The following is a 19489-nucleotide window of genomic DNA, read 5'->3' on the forward strand; positions in this document are numbered from 1 at the left end:
CGCTACTCATAGGTGCAAGGCGGTTGGCCGTGACGTCATAGTATAGCTCGGCAGTTGTTCGTTGAAGGAGAGGTCCTTTGATAGCTCGATGCCGCTTTTAAACCACAGCCAATTTTTTTTCGTTTTCTTACTTTCCTATGGCGACATTACGCGAGTAAAAATCAGATATGCCGTTTTATAAAACATGAAATACCTATTGTTCCCTACTGTGCCGACACTCATTACGGTCGGCAGCGAGAGATGCAACAGGAGAGAAATGCACGCTCCCCTCGACAACGGCCGTGCACTGACTCGGAGGTTTCTCGCTGAGGCCGATAGGCGCCGAGAAATCTTTAGCTGGGAACAGACCAGTCATGACTGCGCTGCTCTAGTTCTATGGTTCAGCACTAAGGTGAGAAACGGCGCTGTTACTGTGCGGCAAAACTTCAGTTCTACGGCTCAGCACTAAGGTGAGAAGCGGTGCAGTTGCCACGCGCGGAGAAATTTAACCTTGGTTTCCCTATACAGCTTTAGCTGTAAATGAAATCCATTTCCAGAAGTTCAAATCAGTGTCTTGAACTAAAACGGCATCATAACTCGGTGTGACAAAAGCACGTTTATTCAACACAAAAACTTAGGACGTCAATAAATAAAAATACATTAAGAAAAACTGCATTTACCAAGCGACACCGAGGCCACTCAATCGAATATCTCCTGTAACACCAAATGGCCAAGATTTAGCAAAATGGGAACATGCCTTATCGTGCTAAGGGGCAGGGAAGAGACACGCATGCCAACAAGGGGAATATTAGTAGGATACAGTACACGCTCAGCAAATTGACAATGGTGCACTGATCGTATGTACACAGGCCCACAATTAAACAACCGCGTAGACAATGCCAACGTGGAAGAACTTCACGCCTGCCACGCGGCGTCGTATATGGCACGTCTGGGGGAAATCAAGGCCGCTCCATCTGCAACTTGACGGAAGCGACGAAGCACTTCGACCTTGCTTCTAGGTCCACTGACGAGCATGTTTTCCCACCAAGTCCTCTACTGAGTCAATAGCCGAAGAGGGGTGCAATATTCTTGGACTACCAGACTAGGAACTGCAAAACAGTGCTGAGTCTCGAAAACTTGGCCTTCTTAATACGCACGGGTTCACATTACATTCTCAATGAAATTCAGAGATTTGACACATCATGATCGTTTCAGCCAATGCGTCACTGGTGCCAGTACTCTCAGGCTTAAGTCAGCAGAGCCAATGCAAGGTAACAAGATAGTTTGTAGTTTGGTTTACAGAGTTTAACGTCCCAAAGTGACTCAGGCTATGGCGATGCCATAGTGGAGGACTCCAGGAATTTCGACAACCTGGTGTTCATAATGTGCACTGACATTGCACAGTACATGGGTGCCTTCCATTTCACCTTCATCGAAAAGTGACAGCTGTGGCCAGGATTCGATCCTGCGTCCTTAGTATAGCACTTGAGTGCCCTAACCAATGTGCCACTACAGCGCCAAAACAGCACTAGAAACACGGGCAGATAGAAAGACAAACACACATCCTGACCCTCTGACACTGCCTGCTGTGCTTGAACTTCCTTGCCTTCACATCACATGCTGTGCCTATGCTCATTCCTTCTTATTTGAGCTGAGAGTTTCATACACTCGAGCTTGTACCTTAACCAAACTATCGCTCTTTTCATAGTTGTTAATGTTACATCTATAGTTTCCGTTTCCATTATCCACTGTGCCATTATCAAGTCAGTTCTGAACCCTTTAGTCAGCCTCCACGTTTCAACCTCAGAGGCAAGTACTGAATGAAGCAACCACTCCATGCTGTTTCCAGGTATGCTTGCAATCTGCTATTCATGCCCTCTTCTTTGTCCTAAATTAGCACTAGCTGGCACAAAACCTTCTGCGCAAACTATGCCAATGTGTTTCATGACTTATGGCATGTCAAAAAGCGACACATACTACACGATACGATATAGCACTCATTCGGCCAAAAAGACGTCACCGTATCCCAGATTGAGATATTCCAAAAAACGCATAAAAAATAAACCTGTGGCATTGACATATAGTGGCCATCAAAACTCTATCGAGACTGAAACGCCGTCGACAGGACAGACGGCACCTACGCATTCTAAGTTTGAGAGCGGCTTTCGTAGTGCAATGCGCATCTACATCAACTTCTCAATGCAGCGATCCCCAGGGGGCCACAGGCTTACGCATCATACCTCAAACGAAGTTCTAATGTCCATGGTATTTTTAGATTCGTGTCTAAATTAATGCCTCTCTTAACTCCCATTATTGTTCACTTATCATAATCTTCGCATATTTACTGCCTGCTTGAGCTAACAAGATGTGCTACCTAAGCATAAAATACACTGGCAGACATCTGCACATACAGCTTCACCTGATTTATCAGATTACTTGCTGCAAAGAATATTAAATACCATTTAAAAATAAACAAACGATCAGAAGATTGCTCTCTACTATTCAAAGCCGGAGCATTGGCTGCACGACAATCAGCCGAGTTGCATTTCTTTTTCTCGTCTACTGAACCGTGCGATCACGCAGAGCATTTTGCCCTTTTACCTTTCGCATGTCAGAGTAATGTTCGATGATCTTGAATGTTTATCTGTTGCTAAACATCCGCGTACATGATGTGTCAAGCTGCACACAGTGCCTAGGTGGAGTACTGAAGGAATGATGCGACGTCACTGCAACATACAATCTGCGACATCATCCTGAAAGCGAATACCTCTGCATGGCCTTCTATGTTGCAGTCATTGATGCAAGAGGAGAGACTGCTACTAGGAGGGAGTTCCAACTACAATAAAGAGACACGCACTCTGCAACGGGAAGGTCCTGTAAATGCTACCAGAGAGTCCTTTCACGACAAATAGCCTGAATCTACGAAGCACGAGCAGCACATTTAATCTATGGAATGTTGAGAAGCACACAAAATATTAAGAAAGCATTTGCCACAGCAAACTTTCTAAATAACTACAATTTACTTCCCTCGCGTGTGTCTACCCCTCACAACAAGCCTCTACAAGGAGTCAAGGGGCGTCAACCAGCATGAAAGGAAAGCTATGCCTCACGATGAGACCAAGAAAGTGCACAGAGATGTCTACATTCAGGAAAGCATGTGGGCCTAGAGTGAGAAGGCAAACGATGTGTGGCCCAGTAGTGTATGGCTGCTACATTTGACGCAACATTTTTCTTGCGGAATGCATATTTGGTGAGAAGGAAGATCTCATACCAAAAAATGAGTATCCCTCCCTGTGTGCAGTTCATTGAGGCCAAATTAAAAGCCGAGCATACGGAACACCTTTGGCTGATGCCAAAAAGACTGCAAGAGCTTCTAGAGCCAGCAACCCCCCATTAACATACCATTCTATCTGATCGCTATCTTTACTATAACCAAAAACCGAATATAGTTCGAAGATAAGTCTGCCGCCCTAAAACTCCCACAGGACTGCTAAAACTGCCTTTGCACATATTTACACACGACAAAAACTGTCAACGCACGTTCACGCTATCGATCACAATACAGAGCGCGGCCTCTGCATCGCTATGCGCCAATGGACCGTCTCTTACAAAGTGCCCTCAGGCAGCCACTTTCGTCCGCAACCCCAGCGCCATTTCATCACTAACAAGCGCAACGCAGCGATCATATGCGCGAAGTCCAGCAGCAAGAACACAAGCACCGGTGGTCTTCCCCGATGCGGGCCGCTCGATGGGGTTTTTTGGAGTAGGAAGCCGCCATCACGGGAGGCTTCAAACATCGTCGAAGAGTCCCCTGGGCGGTGGCGAAGAGCGCCAGGTATCAACCCGAGGTGCCGTGTATCCGGCCAGGGGCTCCACGCCACGCAGCAACTCAGTGCGTGCACTCTCCTCCGAACCGGACCGGGTCAGGCTAGAACCTGCGCACAGACATACATACCCACTCTGTATGGCACTCCCACATAGAGGGCTCAGGCAAAACAGCTTCAACAGTATGGCCACACCCATCGAGAAATAGCAGCATCTGCAATCAATCATTGCGAGATTAACTGTGAACCCTAAGCCATGACTGTTCTAATCAAAGGACTGACTCACCAGTCAGTGTTAACCATCAGGATGCTTCAGAAATTGCCGCACACTTCACAGGCTTATTTACTTGCAGGATGGTGAAATGGATAATTACAGTGCATCCGTTGCTCCACCCAAGCACAAAAATAGAGAAATGGGTGCTTGTGTGCCTACATCTACAATCCCCTCTGTTTTCATGCTTGTCTGTAATGAGCCACAAGGAGCTGCTGCTTAAGCTAATAGAGCCGAATTAAATACATGCTGGATGGAACTGCCCTCCATTAGCTCTCTGATTTCGTGCAACATCTCTAAGGCACACCCACAAGCTGCTTCGATCATGCCCACAAATGCAGGTGCTTTAACGCATGAGTAATGGTGTCACCGCAGGTGCCGGCACATAACATGGTCAGAGCTACAGAGAGAGAAGAAAACATTTGCTGTTAACCTTCATCACCTTCATCTCAAGTTGGTGAGTTGGGATCATGGTCAGGTCTATATCACCCAACAAAAGAAAAGACCAGGCTGAATGACAATCAACAGAGTATGATGCTTCTTGCTGGCACAAAGGGTAGCATGCCACTAATAGTGCAACAAATGCTTTGATTGCAGTAACTTTCTTTTACGTGGCCACTTCATTCATTTGTGCTTATTTAAGATGCATTTGTTAACACCCTACATGTGCATGCATCATTTTTAGGATCACTCCTGAGAAGACAATTCTCACAGTCCCCTGGAGTTTGTCTTACAGGGAGTCTATTGTACTTTGAAAGCTTTTCGAGCCATATTATGCGCCGCAAAAACTAAACCCAACATTGTGGAGACCGATTAAGGTGCATGCCCATTAAAACATTGTACTGTTCTGGTGGCATCGTAGTCGACCATATGCAGCCTCTTCCAAAAAGCAGCGAAGATATAACAGCAGTGATGTTTTTAGAGGGTGACCTCCAATGCACGCACTGCAACTCCCGGGTTCATCACTCATGCATGCGACCTTGAGCTGCGGAAGCGGGGCGCGGTCAGTGGTGTCACTCCATGCAACCCGCTGCGGAGAAGCACAGCTGCGACGCTCAATCGGAGGCTCTCTACTTTGACTAGGGGTGTTTGCGAACTAGGGGGTTTACGAACTGTTCCGCTGGCGCTTGGCTGCTCAGACTCGCCATGGATGAGGTGTGTGCTGGTCTAAGTACAATGTGCAATGATTTGGCACAGGCATCAGACTGAAGGGTAGCCATGTTTAACAGAGCAATGCTTGGATAATAAAGTTTAACTGAGATAAACCTCTGCAATTTTCTTTAGTTGGTCAAGAATAACCAGATTATAATGTGATAACGTAAGGGTCCTGTGTCATAGAAAAGCCATTGTTGGCAGAGGCAGCATTGACCATGAGCAAAAATCCTGACTCATCGACATCATTGTAGTGCCCAATCACATGGACTTTCAAACATTCCACAATGCTAAAAATAAACATGACGTAACACATGGAATGAGCAATGAAAACGTGGCATGTAGTATAAATTAAATTGTGCCCAAATGACTGAAAATTTTTACAGCAACGTATTTCGCTTAAATAATTTGCTAAGTTTCAGGCCGAATTTGAACCCATAACACAGGATACCACTTAGCAAAGCAAAGCTTATACAGCTGAAGAGCAAGCTGCAATTTAATGCATGTCATGAGGCCCTGGCAAGTAAAACGTGAAGTTGTATTTTATGACCGTGTACTAACGAGTTTGTGTGTTGTTAAGAGAACAGCAGGCTGCTATCATGCCACAACACCCTTAAAGTGGAACTTAGTCCCACTAATCTTTTTCTTAATGCGTGAGCATTAGTTCCCTACTTCTGAAAAAAGAAAATATTTGGTGGCAGTGTCTGAGGCTTTGACAGTTTGAAGCCTTGCAGCCTTGAAAAATCATGAGCCTGCATCTGGCAAGTGGTAGTTGCAGGTGGGTATGAATGGGCATTGACTGGTCGGCAGATTCTGTGATGCCACAAGATCACGGCACGGTCAAGTAGGAAAAACTTCCTCAGGCGCCCCCTTTGAGATGGGTGAGACATGAATCACACCCACCAGGACCTTTAAGGTATGCAGGTATATACATACGGCTTGTTAAAAGGGGCCTAAACGTCGATGTTGAGTGGTTGTGACAAGAGGCGCAGGGCGCTGTGGCTGTGCTGGCGCAGCGATGCTACAATTGTGCCTCAAAGGTATAAACCATTCAGAAATGAGCACTGATATGTCATTTTCGTACACAGGCAATAAAAGATACCATCTGTAGAAAACTAATGCTCACGCTATATGCCCCATGAATCTCATTACGCCTGTTATTTTTACAGCAATGAGGGTAATAGAGTCACTTAAAATATTCGCCCGGAAAGACTACATATCCGTGCTGCTAGCCAGAATTCTGTGGACCAAGATGACTCATCTCTTGTCAAGGCACTCGGCATTAAGAAACACCATCCCGCAAGAAACGGTACATCTGTTTATGGGAAAGGAAAGGTGGAGTATCTGTCATATTTCTCTGTCTACACCTAAACTTTGCCACAAGGGAAGAGAGAAGATGGCATTGAAAGGAGAGAAAGAGGTACCATAGTGGAGATCTCCGGAATGATTTCGACACCCTGGTGATCTTTAGCGTGCATTGACATCGCACACTACACAGATGTATTCGGGTCCACCAGGGTCGGTTTTGTACCCAGGTGCTCCATATCTGCAGCTCAGCACTGTGGCAAGTCATCTCCACGTGTTTCTTTTGCTTTTACGGCTCAAGACGTTATATGGGGAGCACAACAAGCCATGGCATGGTTGGTCCAACCAATGTCACCAATGCGAAAAAGAAAGAAAAATTAACTATCCCAGTCATTACCACCGTTGAGAGTAAATGGAAGCATGGAATGAAATAGTGGAAAGGCGTACTGCGCTAGAGGGGCCCTCATTCCTGCTTCGGCATGTCTGCACCCTGATGAAGCGTTTGAACTCTCCACAAAGATTTTGAGCCTGTTTAATTTAATGAAAGTTCACTTACACTCGGCTTCACATTAGCAGTTTGTTTGAGGTGTCCATCAAGAAGATATTCAATGTAAAATTTTAAAGTGAGTTGTTGCCCCACCACAGCGACTCAGTATTTAAGACACTCTATGGCTGAATCAGAGTACCTGGGTTCGATCAGAAGAAATGAAGGTAGTCAAGGTAAAAAACTTTATGCAGTATTGGGAGCCTTGAGATGGGTACATCCTAATGACGGGTCGGCTCTTGGCTACATGTTATGGCCGGAAGCTGGTGCTTCCCAGAAGCTCCCAAAGCCTAGTCCGCGAGCCGCTTTAGAACAGCTGGGTCAGAGCTGGACACAGCAGCATCTCATTGTTCAAGGTGAGCGTCGCCAAGTGGATGGAGGGTGGAATTTTGAGCTTGAAACCTATGGCTGAAATCAGCTTTAGGCACCCCACAAAGGGTGTACTGTGCTGAAAACATTCCTGTATGAACCAAAGCTAAAAAGCAAGGGATGAGAATGCATGGGACCGAAGCTGGTGCCATGCCACCTGTTATAGTTTAGTCAGAGATTTGTGAAAAGTGGGGTAGGTGGTTTGCTGATTGCGATACTGGAGAGAGATTTCGTGATATGAGATCATGCGCTTGCAATTATCCGATCACCAGGTGGTGGCAGTCCCTGCTCAGCTGACATATCCTCAAGCAAAAGAGGGGGCTGCTTTGTTTCCCGAGTGACTCGTGTGAGCAAGGACTCAATTGAATGGGGTGGTCAGTTGGGTGGAGGAAGGCGAGAAATTGGAAAGCAGAACCAGAGATTTGAATGCAGGTGAAGTTCCGGATGGCAGATTTTGAGTCGCTAAGGATGGTAGTAGCATGGGTAGTAGATATGGCAAAGGCAACTGCCCCTTGCTCCACCTCCCAAGGAAGTGGCGACAATGCCAGCTATGACCAGCTGGATTCAGGAAATTGGAGACAGCACTGTGTGGGTGGGGTATGAGGCAGCGTCCACGTAACCGGTCTCTGGCTGGAAGCCGTAGTGTTATTGAAGAGTTTATGTGTGTGCCTTGTGGCAAGTGGCGTGGTGTCTGGGTGTGTATTCCTAGGTAGGGGATGCAGTTTAAGATGCGGTGTACTGCTGGGGGAAGAGGGTATGTTGCATAGGATAGTGACTGGGAGATGAGATGGATTCAAACAAGGTTGCTGCGGCCAGTGTGGGTGGAGAAAAGTAGCTCCAACTAAGCTAAGCGGTGGGCTTCTGTGAGCTCCCCCAGGAGGTTATAGATGCCCACATAAAGAAGACGTTCATTGGAGGTGTAATGAGGTAAGTTGAGAGGCATCCATGCGCTGTGTGATGTCATTGCCCCTTAACACCCCCAGGTGGTCAAAATTACTCAGGAGCCCTCCATTATGGCACCTCTTTCTTTCAATTCCACTTTCCTCCCTTCCCTCGCATCTAAAAAGAGCTACCCAAGTTTGCAGCTCCTACTAAGTTGACCTTGAGAAATTTGCATAGATGGTGGGGCCATTTTTACTCTAGGTAATTTTGTGCAGCCCAGCACTACACTAGACAGTCTGCTTTTCACAGTGCAAGGGTTCTGAAAAGGCATCCTTGCGCATGCATTTAACTTTTTTGAACTCATCACTGGTAGACTGAGCAGTCAACTTACCCGTGAAGTGCCTTGCAAGTAATCGCGTGGCAGCTAATCTTAAACAGTCTGCTTGCTTTGGGCTTGTTTAAGTGATATGCTCTCTAAACAACAAATAGATGGTGGTTTTACCAAAATATCATTTACGTGCCCAAAATAGTATTAAACGTTACGTTGGATACAACACGACATTTTGATTGGCCAGTGCAGAGTAATGAGGTTGTGACTGCTGCAAAAGTAAACAGTAAGTGCAGCATATGTATTCTTTAGTGTGAAACCATTACTGAACATGGTTCTACCCAACCATTATTATTGTGGCTTGCAAAACCTTTTACCTAGCATAGCAACAGCCTCTGCGAGGTTCGGGAGAAAAACAAATGTCAGAGCAAAGCGGCTTTGAACCCAGGAATTTTTCAAGGAAAACGAACATATAACCTCGCCCAGCCAATCGCCCTATGTGTTTTTCCACCACTCTCTCATGCTGCGCACTAAATGATGTTTTCATCAACTTGCATCTATGCAAAATGGATGCAAACAGGCCACTACAGTATTGCCTTCTTAAAATTTTTGATTGAGTGTTTTATTCTTTGCAATCATGCGTAAGACGCTGCTGTACATATATCATCATGCTCTATTTACTTATGATGGCTAAATAATTTACAATTATATTTTTTTTCTCGTCTGTTACGGTTTCGGTTTCAAAGCTGATCATTGATTATGATGTCATAGCTACATCTACGTCACATGAGGGATAAAAAATTACGGCCAATTTGCATAATTAATCAAATGCGAAGTAGGTGCGTAGCACTGCTTAGGTGCGGAAATAAGCACAAACTGCTTCACGACGCGGCGAGCGGCTCGGAGCACCGCGCTTGCACGTCTGCAGTCTATGAAGACGAGTGACTGATGCGAGGGGAGAAATGTCAAAGTTGAGGACGCGCGAGCAACACACGACTGCACACTCCGGAGTGACACACGCTTACGCAACACTGCCCAATGGCGGCCGCCACGTCCGCAACTGACACGCTCCTCTCTCACTTTCTTACTCACTGGGTGCACCTATGCGGCCGTTCCGCGCCCTCAGTGTTCAGTGAAGTGATGCGGGCGTCACCACAATTCCCCTTCTCCTATTCAACTTCAAGGAGAGACGGATAGACAGAGAGAGAGAGTGGCTTGTGCTGCAGCGGTGCGACCGCTCCACCTCTTCAATGCTGAGCCGCGCAACGTGTGCATCGCCGCCTTCTCTTTCTCCACTTCAAGTTCACGAAGAGAGAGAGAATGAGCGGCTTCGGACAAACATCGGCGAAATCCGTGATTGTGGCTGGTAGTGCTACGCATAAAACTGCTATATAATTACTCCTTAGTCTTCTTAATTCACTGCGACATTAAGCCAGCCAACACTAGGAGGACGAACCAAAACAAGTGAAGAAGCAACGATTATCTCAAAGTTTTTTCCTCCTATCTCGTGGCCTAGACTTCACTTCGACGTAACAGGAATTACTTGGCTGTTGAAACCAAAACATAAATATGTTAGAAAAGATCCAAAATTCGCCAGACTGATCCCATCGGCCAGTTTCACGATGCAACTGCAGCCGCGGTGCATACTGGTACACAGTCATCCGGCTGCTCCACACACCAATAATGCCTGCACACCATGTTTCAATGATTTTTACCTCGATTGTATGCTAGAGTGCACTGGGAAAATTCCCCTAACATAACAGCACAAGAGGCAAATGACTGGTTTCATGTATTAAGCAATAGCTTATGATACTCGTTCAGTCGAAAAGTCATTGGGGTCATAGTCTTAGTAGCAGTAGCAGTAGTTATCATCACGGCATGTCCGAAATAATCGGGGACTGTGAAAAAAAATTGTGTCATGGCAATTTATAGTTTTAGTAATTGATGATTGATTGTGATATGTGATCGAGTTAATGAAATCATTGCAGTTAATGTGTTCATTGGTGAATTAAAAGATTGAAAAAAGGAGTGTTCAATGGTATCAAATGCTCATAATGAAAAATAAATGTCTGATGATGGTAATTAAGAAAATGTAGCAGCAGTAGATTATTTGAAATAAATGAAGAAAATGGATAAGTGAAAAAAGAGGTTCAAAGGTGTCAAAATACTTGGAATGAAAGGCCAATGCTTGATAATATAAGAACATTTTGAGTGTGCAAATGATGAATTATTGCACAATTATTTAATTGAAAACAGAAAAAAATGCAAAAAGCATTAAAAGGTGTCACACTGCTCAGACGGAAAGGCAGTGTTTGCTGAATTTAAGTATCTGTGTATAAGAATAAAAAACTCTAAAAATAAAAAAGTAGAAGAGTTCAACGCTGCTGAACAGAATATGGAGCAAAAGCATTAGCTCTTCGTCTTCTTCTTCTTCGTCTTCTTCTCTTCTTTGTCGTCTTCTTCGTCTTCTTCTTCATCTTCTTCTTCTGCTTCGTTGCAGCTGTTCGTCGTTCGTGACTGCGGCCACGGACTACGTAAAGGGCCGAAACCTGGCGTAGTATTGCTTTCTTTAAAAAAAAAAAAGAGAAAACCAGACAGAACACAGATGTCTTTTGACAATGTATAGAGCCTTTTCTAAGGTAAGCATGTGTACTGCTACAGCTGGTTGTATCAGAACATAAAGTCAGTAATTGAATTGCAAATAATATTCTTTTGAAGCACATTTGCCTTAGTGTGCTATATTTTAGGAATATATTAGCCGCCACCCCTTGGTGGTTGTACAAACCAAGCATTTTGCTTTATCAACCCATTTCTTACCCTGCGTGTTATCTATTACAAGTTGCAATATTTCATGTATGAACGATGTGTCACCAGAGCCCCCCGTACAACATGGCTTATGTTGATTAATTTACAATGCATGTAGCAAACATGCCCTTAAGTGAGCGTGTACCTGCATTGCAAACAAACATACTGAGGCAAAAAAAAGAAATGCGAACAGTGCAGCATCTACACGCTCCATCATTTGCACTTCTTTCCATCGTGGGAGCACCTGCATGGTAAGAAAGAGGCTAGAGTCCATGACTGTATCATGAACGACTCTAGTGTCTTTTTCTTACCATGTAGGTACAAGCGCATTGAAATGAAATACAAACATCACCGCGCATAGACCATGCACCTCTCACATTTTTTTTATTGTGATGGTACACAGAGACATTGGCTTTTTTATGGACGCAACATGTGTCACGAGACTATTTGCAACAGCTTACACGGGCTCTCTAGCTAAGATCAGGTAAACTTTCACGAATCATTCTTGGGGTACTTGAGTGTCACAGTTAAGGGTATGACGGTTATGAACAAAGTTGTTCATTTATGTTTTCTTCTTTTTGTTTTTATTATTATACACTGATACCTAGCATCACCAAAAATTAGCTTTCCATTCTGAGCAGTTTGACACTCTGCATTTTTCATTTTATTGAATTATTTCAATCATTTAGTTATGAATTCCATGCTCCAATGTGTCTTAATTAGTATCATAAAGCATCTACTTTTGATTCTAAGAATTTTGACAGTTTCGAACCCTCTTTATCTGATTTTCCTTTCTTAATTACTTCAATTATTTCATAAGTTACACACCTTTTAATTATCTGAATTAGCATCATCAAGCATTGGCTTTCATTCTGAGGATTTTGACATTCTGAACCCCTTTTTTCATTTCTTCATTCTTTAATTCATGAATTAATCAATTACTTCTTTAACTCATCATTGCCTATCACAAATCAACTAATCATAAATCACTAGAACCACAAATTACCATGGTACAATTTTTTTTACACAGCCCCCAATCATTTCCGACATGCGGTGCCAACTACGTCGACAGCTTTTCCACTGAACGAGCTGTATAAGCTATTGCTTAAAAGAATGGAATGGCCCTTAGAATGTTTGCCTTGAATGTAACAGCCAGTGTAATTGAGTAAAATAATGACATGAAGAATTTTTCTCGGAGGTATGTCTAAGAAATGTGCAATGACCTCGTGCAAAGCAGAGACTGCAGTAATGCAGTTGCAGTCGACAAACTAACATGGCAGCAGTGCAACTTCCAGAAATCCAGTGTATGTGCAGGTCACTTGATGGGATCGGTCTATTATAAGTTATTCAGCACTCATAGGCAAAGACCACGCAGTGATCCACGTACAATAATAGTAAGCTTTAGAATAAGGCTTGAATGAATAGCAGGAAGCTAACCAGACCTATAATAGAATACAACTTAACTGCAATTGCTAACTATGAGCAGGGGTACATATCATGTATACTGCTCTACTGAGGAATAAACATAATTTATTCTAGATACCTGACTACACCAAACATGGCAGAGACATCTAAATTCTTGAGCTCTTAATTCAGTATGATCGCTGGTCCCCAAACGACTCAAGCTATGACGGACGGCATAGTGGAGGGCTCCAGAAATTTCGACCACCTGGGGTTCTTTAACGTGCACTCACTGACGTCGCACAGGACATGGGCACCTTGCTTTTTGCCTCCATCGAAAAATGGGCACCACAACCAGGATTCGATCCCGCATCCTAAGGCACAGCAGTAGAGTGTCCTAAACACTGCACCATTGCGAATGGGCGGGTAAATTCATTAGCTTTTTATTTAAATAACTATAAAATATTTAATAGTGTACCATTTTCTGTCACAGACAAATTATGAGTGGCGGTTACTGCAGAATTCAATTGTTTAAGTTTAGGTCCATAGGGTTTAACCTCCCAAAGCGACTACGGCTATGAAAGATGCCATAGTGGAGGGCTCCAAAAATTTAAACCACCTTTGGTTCTTTAACGTGCACTGACATCATACAGCGCACCGGCACCTGGCTTTTTAACTTTACCAAAAAGCAGCCACAACAGCTGAGATTTGATGCTGCATCCTTGGGCACAGCAGTCAAGTGCCCTAACCATTTTGCTACCACTTCAGGGAGACCTAAGCTGTATATGGCCATAGCCACACCCTCTGCCCTTTCAGTGCATGTGCTGTTCGATGGCAGTGCACGTAAAAGAACCATAGGTGATCGAAATTTGTGGGTGGTCGAGAGCCCACCACTACGGCATCCCTCATGGCCTGGTTCACTTTGGGACGTTAAACTGAAAAAAACCATAAAGCCGAGCAAGCCTTCCGGTACAGCATTCTGCCCATGCACACTTACACCCCGCTATTCCCCTATCCCGCTAACAATTGGGTCACCTTATTCTAAAGCTGACTAAAGTCTTACGCATCATTAACAAAAAAATGCAACCAAATTTTATGAATTCGGTTAAGGTGCGATTTTATAGTGCATTATAGTCACCGATTTTGCCCATTTTTGTCTGTAACCCTAACCTCGAACCAAAAGCGAAAAACATTACGTGCTTGCACACATATTTCGTATCTGTCCAACTCACTTACACTGTAATTTTATTTCCCTGGGCTTCATTTTGCCCATTCATAGAAACCCAAACAACAAAACAAAAGCAAAAACAATAATTTTAAGAAAATAACCCCCCTCCCCCGCCGTCTTGTAAATAAAACTGATAACGACATTTCCCAGAAGGATCTTTGGTGCCCTTTAAGCTATGGGGCTGAAGCATAGAGGCTAATGAAAAGGGTTCTACTCAAGTTGAGAACAATGCAGAGGGCTATGGAACGAAAAATGGTTGGGGTAACATTAAGAGAGAGGAAGCATGCACAGTGGGCCAGAGATATAACTCGAGTTACTAACATTCTAGTGGAAATAAAGAAGAAATGACCTGTAGTGCGAAGAATGGATAAGCAATGGTCGCTAAGGGTAGCAAATTGGATTCCAAGAGAAGGAAAGTGTAGCAGGGGCCGGCAGAAAGTTAGGTTGGTGGACGATATTAAGAAGATAGCAGGGGTCAAGTGGATGCAGCTAGCACAGGATTGGGTTGATTGGAAAAGTATGGAAGAGGCCTTCGCCCTGCAGTGGGTATCGTCAGGCTGATGATGATAATGAGGCTGCACTCTGCTGAGTGTTCTGAAAGATGTGTGCTGGAAAATCTCACTTACATTTTTATTGTTTGGCAGATTTCTGTAAATAAACAATTATATTTGTATAAGCTCTGCCTTAAGGGCACACATGATGCAATAACATGAATACTGGCCTGAGTCCTCTTTAAATATTACTTCGCCGACAAAAGCAGATTTTTATTTTTAGTTTTTTGTCCAGCAAAGGCTGATAAGGCTCCCTTTCAACTAAGTCGAACTTCCGATGCAATTAAGAGCCAGATGTTCAACTCCCATCCGTTACCCCAACTTTTTTTTCTGCACAATTAGTTTACATTCTCACATGTAATAATTAATGACATGTGCCACGCTGCAGCTTTATAATTACAACTAATGGTTTAACTCCTTTCAATTCCGGTGCTCCACGTGTTATGTGACCATGTTCTCTATTTTTTTCAATTGCGTTAATTAAAGAAACTCAGGCAGGCGGTAGCAATTCAGCAATTCACATACATCATCAGCCACGCTTTCATCAACACATTCGCAATGCTTTCTGCGGGTGGTTAAGGGGCAAGCAGAATGCATGAAAAAGAATTAGTTGCTCATCTTTATGTACGCTGTTCTCTCTCCCATGGCACAGGTGCTATTGGCAAGGGGGGGGGATGAGGAGAAGTATGTGGCCGAGGCTGTGTCGTGCTAATTAAAACAACCTGGCAGACTACAAATGCTCTGCAAGGTGTGCTTGTCCTTGCTCGTGCTGCATCACACTGTAAGAAAGCGCCAACTAGCCAGCCCGTCGATGCTCACATGATACTGTTAAGAATTGGGTGGCTGTACATCGGTAAGACTGAGAATGTCTCCTTTAAAGGGGTGGAAGCACAGACTTTTTCGTGTGTGGAAAGGTGGCTAAGGCATTGGTAAACATGAAATTTGTCTCAGCTGAGTAAATAATTATTTCAATTTCTTTTCGTAATACATAGTTTTGGATTCGGCAACAGAACAACTGTTGTATAGCTTCACAACTATGAAATTACATCAAGCGTACAAGAAGTGGACTAGCCCTTTCTTCGCTCTTTGTTAGATAATTGACTTCTGGAGCATGCAAGCTTAAGAATGCAACCTCATTAAAACTCCAAGGCACCAATATTTTGAAGATTTTGGATATGCCTTATTCGGCCTCATACACCATCACAACCACTGTCCAGCTGTTGAAACCTAAACTAAATGGGAGACGAAGTTCATTATTAATTACCCACCGTAGATGCACCCCACGTAGTGACCCCTACAACAGGGGTTTCAGCGAACACTTTTGAAAGATGTTGAATATAGGGAGCTCGAAAGGAAAAAAAAATATATCTTGCGGAGCGAATACACAGCGGTGGCGGAAGTAATTTACTGTAAAAAATGTTCCAACTATGCACAGGTAACTGACGCTGAGTTATAAAAATTTTCATTCACCAAGTAAATTCCTCCACCTAGTGGGTGTATTAACAAGGAACAAAATACACAGGACAAAGACGAACGCACAAAACAAGTTCCAATTCAGAACCCACCTTTACAAAATGCCGTCCGCCCCAGGAACAACAGGCTGCATATGCTAGCCATTCCTGAGACATTAGGTTGCTTGCTCAGAAGCTTCTTGAGGTTATAATCTTGATTCACACCTCCTTTTACCCCCCCCCCCCCCCCCCCCCGACACCATCTTGCAGCCATGCTGCTGGCATGCAGCATGAGCCATCAAGAAAGTCCATAGACGCGGGCTTTTCATGCCTGCCTGCAGCAGCTGCTTCTCATTTGAGTACTGCCCTGTCTTCTAACATGTGCATGCATGTTCACTCGCAAAGACTTTGAGACCAGTCTGCAGAACCTGCGGAACCAGCCTTGCGGAACCAGTCTGTGAAGACCAGTCTGAGGAACAAAATAAGGCAAATCTTGGTTTGGGGCTGTTAAATCGACAGGTCCCTAGATTAGCTGGTGACCCTTTGTTTTCGCTAAAAGCCAGACAGAATTTTGTCAGACGAAAAAAATCTGTAGCAAATAATGCGGGAAAAACAAGCACTCACCATTCTCTGCCTGCATGTCAAGTATGTAAGCCGATTGCACCACTTTGGTGCCACGTGCCAGCATTCATCCAGTACTACCAGTGGCTACATTGTTTGCCGGCAAACATTCAAGAATCCGGCCAGTTGACAGTCAGTGTCAGTGGCCTCAGAAGCCCAGCTTCCAACTTTACTCTTATCCACTACCATTTTCACAATGTAAGTTTCCTTTACGGTATGAGGAGAGGTGTCAAGTCATATTCCCATGTCCCAGAGTAGTGTTCAAAATCTCAAGCAACTGCTTTAAATGTTCCTTTTGTCACATTCTAGTAAAATAGAAAGTGAAATTGAAATGGAATGAAACGAAGTTCCTCATAAGCATTTCCCTTTCCAGTTCCATCAAAGTAACTTGTCGAATAACGCTGCTGAACAGATGAGTGCTCTACCCGGCTTCTTAATGACATGTAAATCATTCAGTGAAGGATGTCAAGCTCATTCAATTATTAATTCAATTCAATTCATGAAGTCCATAAAAGCTGCACTAAAAAGCATCAAATAATCAGTAATACTCATAAGGGGACAGGTTTTAAAAGAATTCACAAATTCTTTCCTCTTGCCCATAAGATTAACGACGACCAAGTTGTTGGAACAACAATTAAGATCTGAAAAGCTGCTTACAGTTAAGGCTAAATAGATTTGCAGACAGATCCAGGTATGACAACCGAAACGTGTAAAGCCAAGATACAAAACAAGTCTACGAACAGAAAGCAAACCAATAAACGCAAAACAGGCTGCCTTTGAGTCATTTCCTGCTAACCCATTTTAGTATTCACTGTTTAAGAAACCGGCCCACAAACAAATACCATCCGTCATTGCAAAGCTTAGAAACTTTAAAAGTAAAGATAAACAACTTTTGCTCTCCAGCCAGATCACACTCGAGGTGTTGATATTGTGAGACATTTCACTGTGTACTTGCACTGTGCAGGAAAAGCGTAGATTTTGGAAAATCCCAGCCACAGTGTCCACCTTGTTAACTGCAACATGTTAACCAGTTCAAGAGCAATAAAGGGTGCATGTATGAATCAGGACGGGATAGCATGCATGAGAATAACCTAGATTGTAGGAACATAACTCATCTCTGCATTGATCTCCACCCAGGGAAGTTTTCAACACCGCTGTCTACCTCTCATCCAACCACTTTAACGGACATGTTAGTACATAAAGCGAAGGCAAGAGTGCATGCTGGAAAGATTTATCTGATTACAGACAAATGTTAGGCATGCAGTGCATGCAGCTTGAAGCAAGCAGCAGAGTCAATGCTATTGCAAGACTAGACAAATGTACGGGAGGCACAAAGAAGGTTCAAGCATATAGCAAGTATTTGTACATCAGTATATTTGATTTTATGACACTTGCCGCATAGCCGAACACAATATCTAGCTCAAATTCCACCAGGAATACCTAACATCGAGGGAATAATTACTGGTAGTAAGTGTCCCATAAGAAGTTTGGGACTGAGTGAACAAAAATAATGTATCTCACCAAAAGAAAATAAACGTGAATTAGAAGTCATGGGGAAGCAATGCTGAAAAGCCATTTTCAGCCCACATCAATGCTGGGCAGCAATACTGACCACATTCTTCCGTGGTCTTCATTTATGCTGGGCAACTAGCCGTATAAAGTGAGGTTCCACAAGATTGTGCTGCTAACATAACGGGTTATCCTGTGGAGGCCTCCTGTTTTTGCCTCTGCGAGCAGCTTTTGCAAAACACATGAAACTCTACCACTTTCCAGCCACTGGCAATCGTCCTAGACTCAAGATGCCATGCAGTTTTTAAATGTTGGCATTACAACGCAGTGAACAAGGAGGTATGGCAGTCGTGGTCATAAATGTCCTTCCTGTGAGCTCAAAGTAAGGCCAAAATGTTTTAAAAGCACACTGTTTTGGTTCAACTGATGTCTTTGTGAATCAGTGATACCGGCGTAATTTTAAATCCCTCCTAGACAGAATACTAGGGCAGGGCCACTTCACGCTCAGATAAAGAACACCATTAAGTCTAAGTATAGGAACTGCAATCTCGTGCTCAAACTCTTCTCATGTCCTACTCGGTTAAATGTTTTCTTGAAAAACATTGTAGCTGATTTTTTTGTCACGAAAACAGCTTCAGAAGATAGAGTAGGCCTAACTGCGTTTTTTTTTTTTAAGCAAGACTCAAAATTTCATAAGCAAAGCACTGCACGGATGTGTAAATTCTTAAGACTTTTGAGCCATCCAATTCATTTTTCTAGAATAGGAGGTTAGAAATATATACAAATATATATTTTTTTTATTATATAGAACAATGCATGGCTGAAGCTGATCGGACATGTCCATGCCACACACTGCATATGATGGTGCGTGTGCGCAAAGCTAGCTACGGCAGCTGCATAATGTACACTATTATGCGATTATGTGCCACGAGATAACGGAAGAACTAACTGTAACCTTGAAATGTCAAGTCTACACACCTATGCCAGATTTTTCATTGACACCCATTAAGCCAAGTGTTTTCAGCTTTAAACAATTTAAGTTTTGTGCTCAAAGCAGAATCCGAGTAGGCTGAACAGAACATGCAGCAGCTTGAATCCCACCATGCTCCGCTAGAAATTATGTGGCTGGAGATGGCAGTGATGACAGACACCACATGGCCATCAGCTACAAGTGTCGGTGAACATGCTTCTGTAGGTATTATTAACATGCCACGTGCATTACAGCATCTTGCATAACAAACTCTAATAAATTGCAAGGTGTTAATTTTG

The 19489-nt window shown here is 43.6% G+C and overlaps 1 protein-coding gene across 1 annotated transcript in view; it reads right to left on the reverse strand.

Annotated features, from left to right (window-relative positions):
• Positions 1 to 576: 576 nt before the first annotated feature.
• LOC146178785 (G-protein coupled receptor-associated protein LMBRD2B) overlaps positions 577 to 19489 on the reverse strand; it is a 49412-nt gene continuing 30499 nt past the window's right edge. Inside the window, exon 13 of the mRNA XM_084578549.1 lies at positions 577 to 3914. Coding sequence (XP_084434675.1) covers positions 3769 to 3914 — 146 coding nt within the window. The 3' untranslated portion in view covers positions 577 to 3768. The remainder of the gene's footprint in view (positions 3915 to 19489) is intronic.

Source organism: Amblyomma maculatum, chromosome 9, assembly GCF_055883805.1.
Source record: "Amblyomma maculatum isolate TAMU_Amacu chromosome 9, ASM5588380v1, whole genome shotgun sequence".
Taxonomy (NCBI): Eukaryota; Metazoa; Arthropoda; class Arachnida; order Ixodida; family Ixodidae; genus Amblyomma; species Amblyomma maculatum.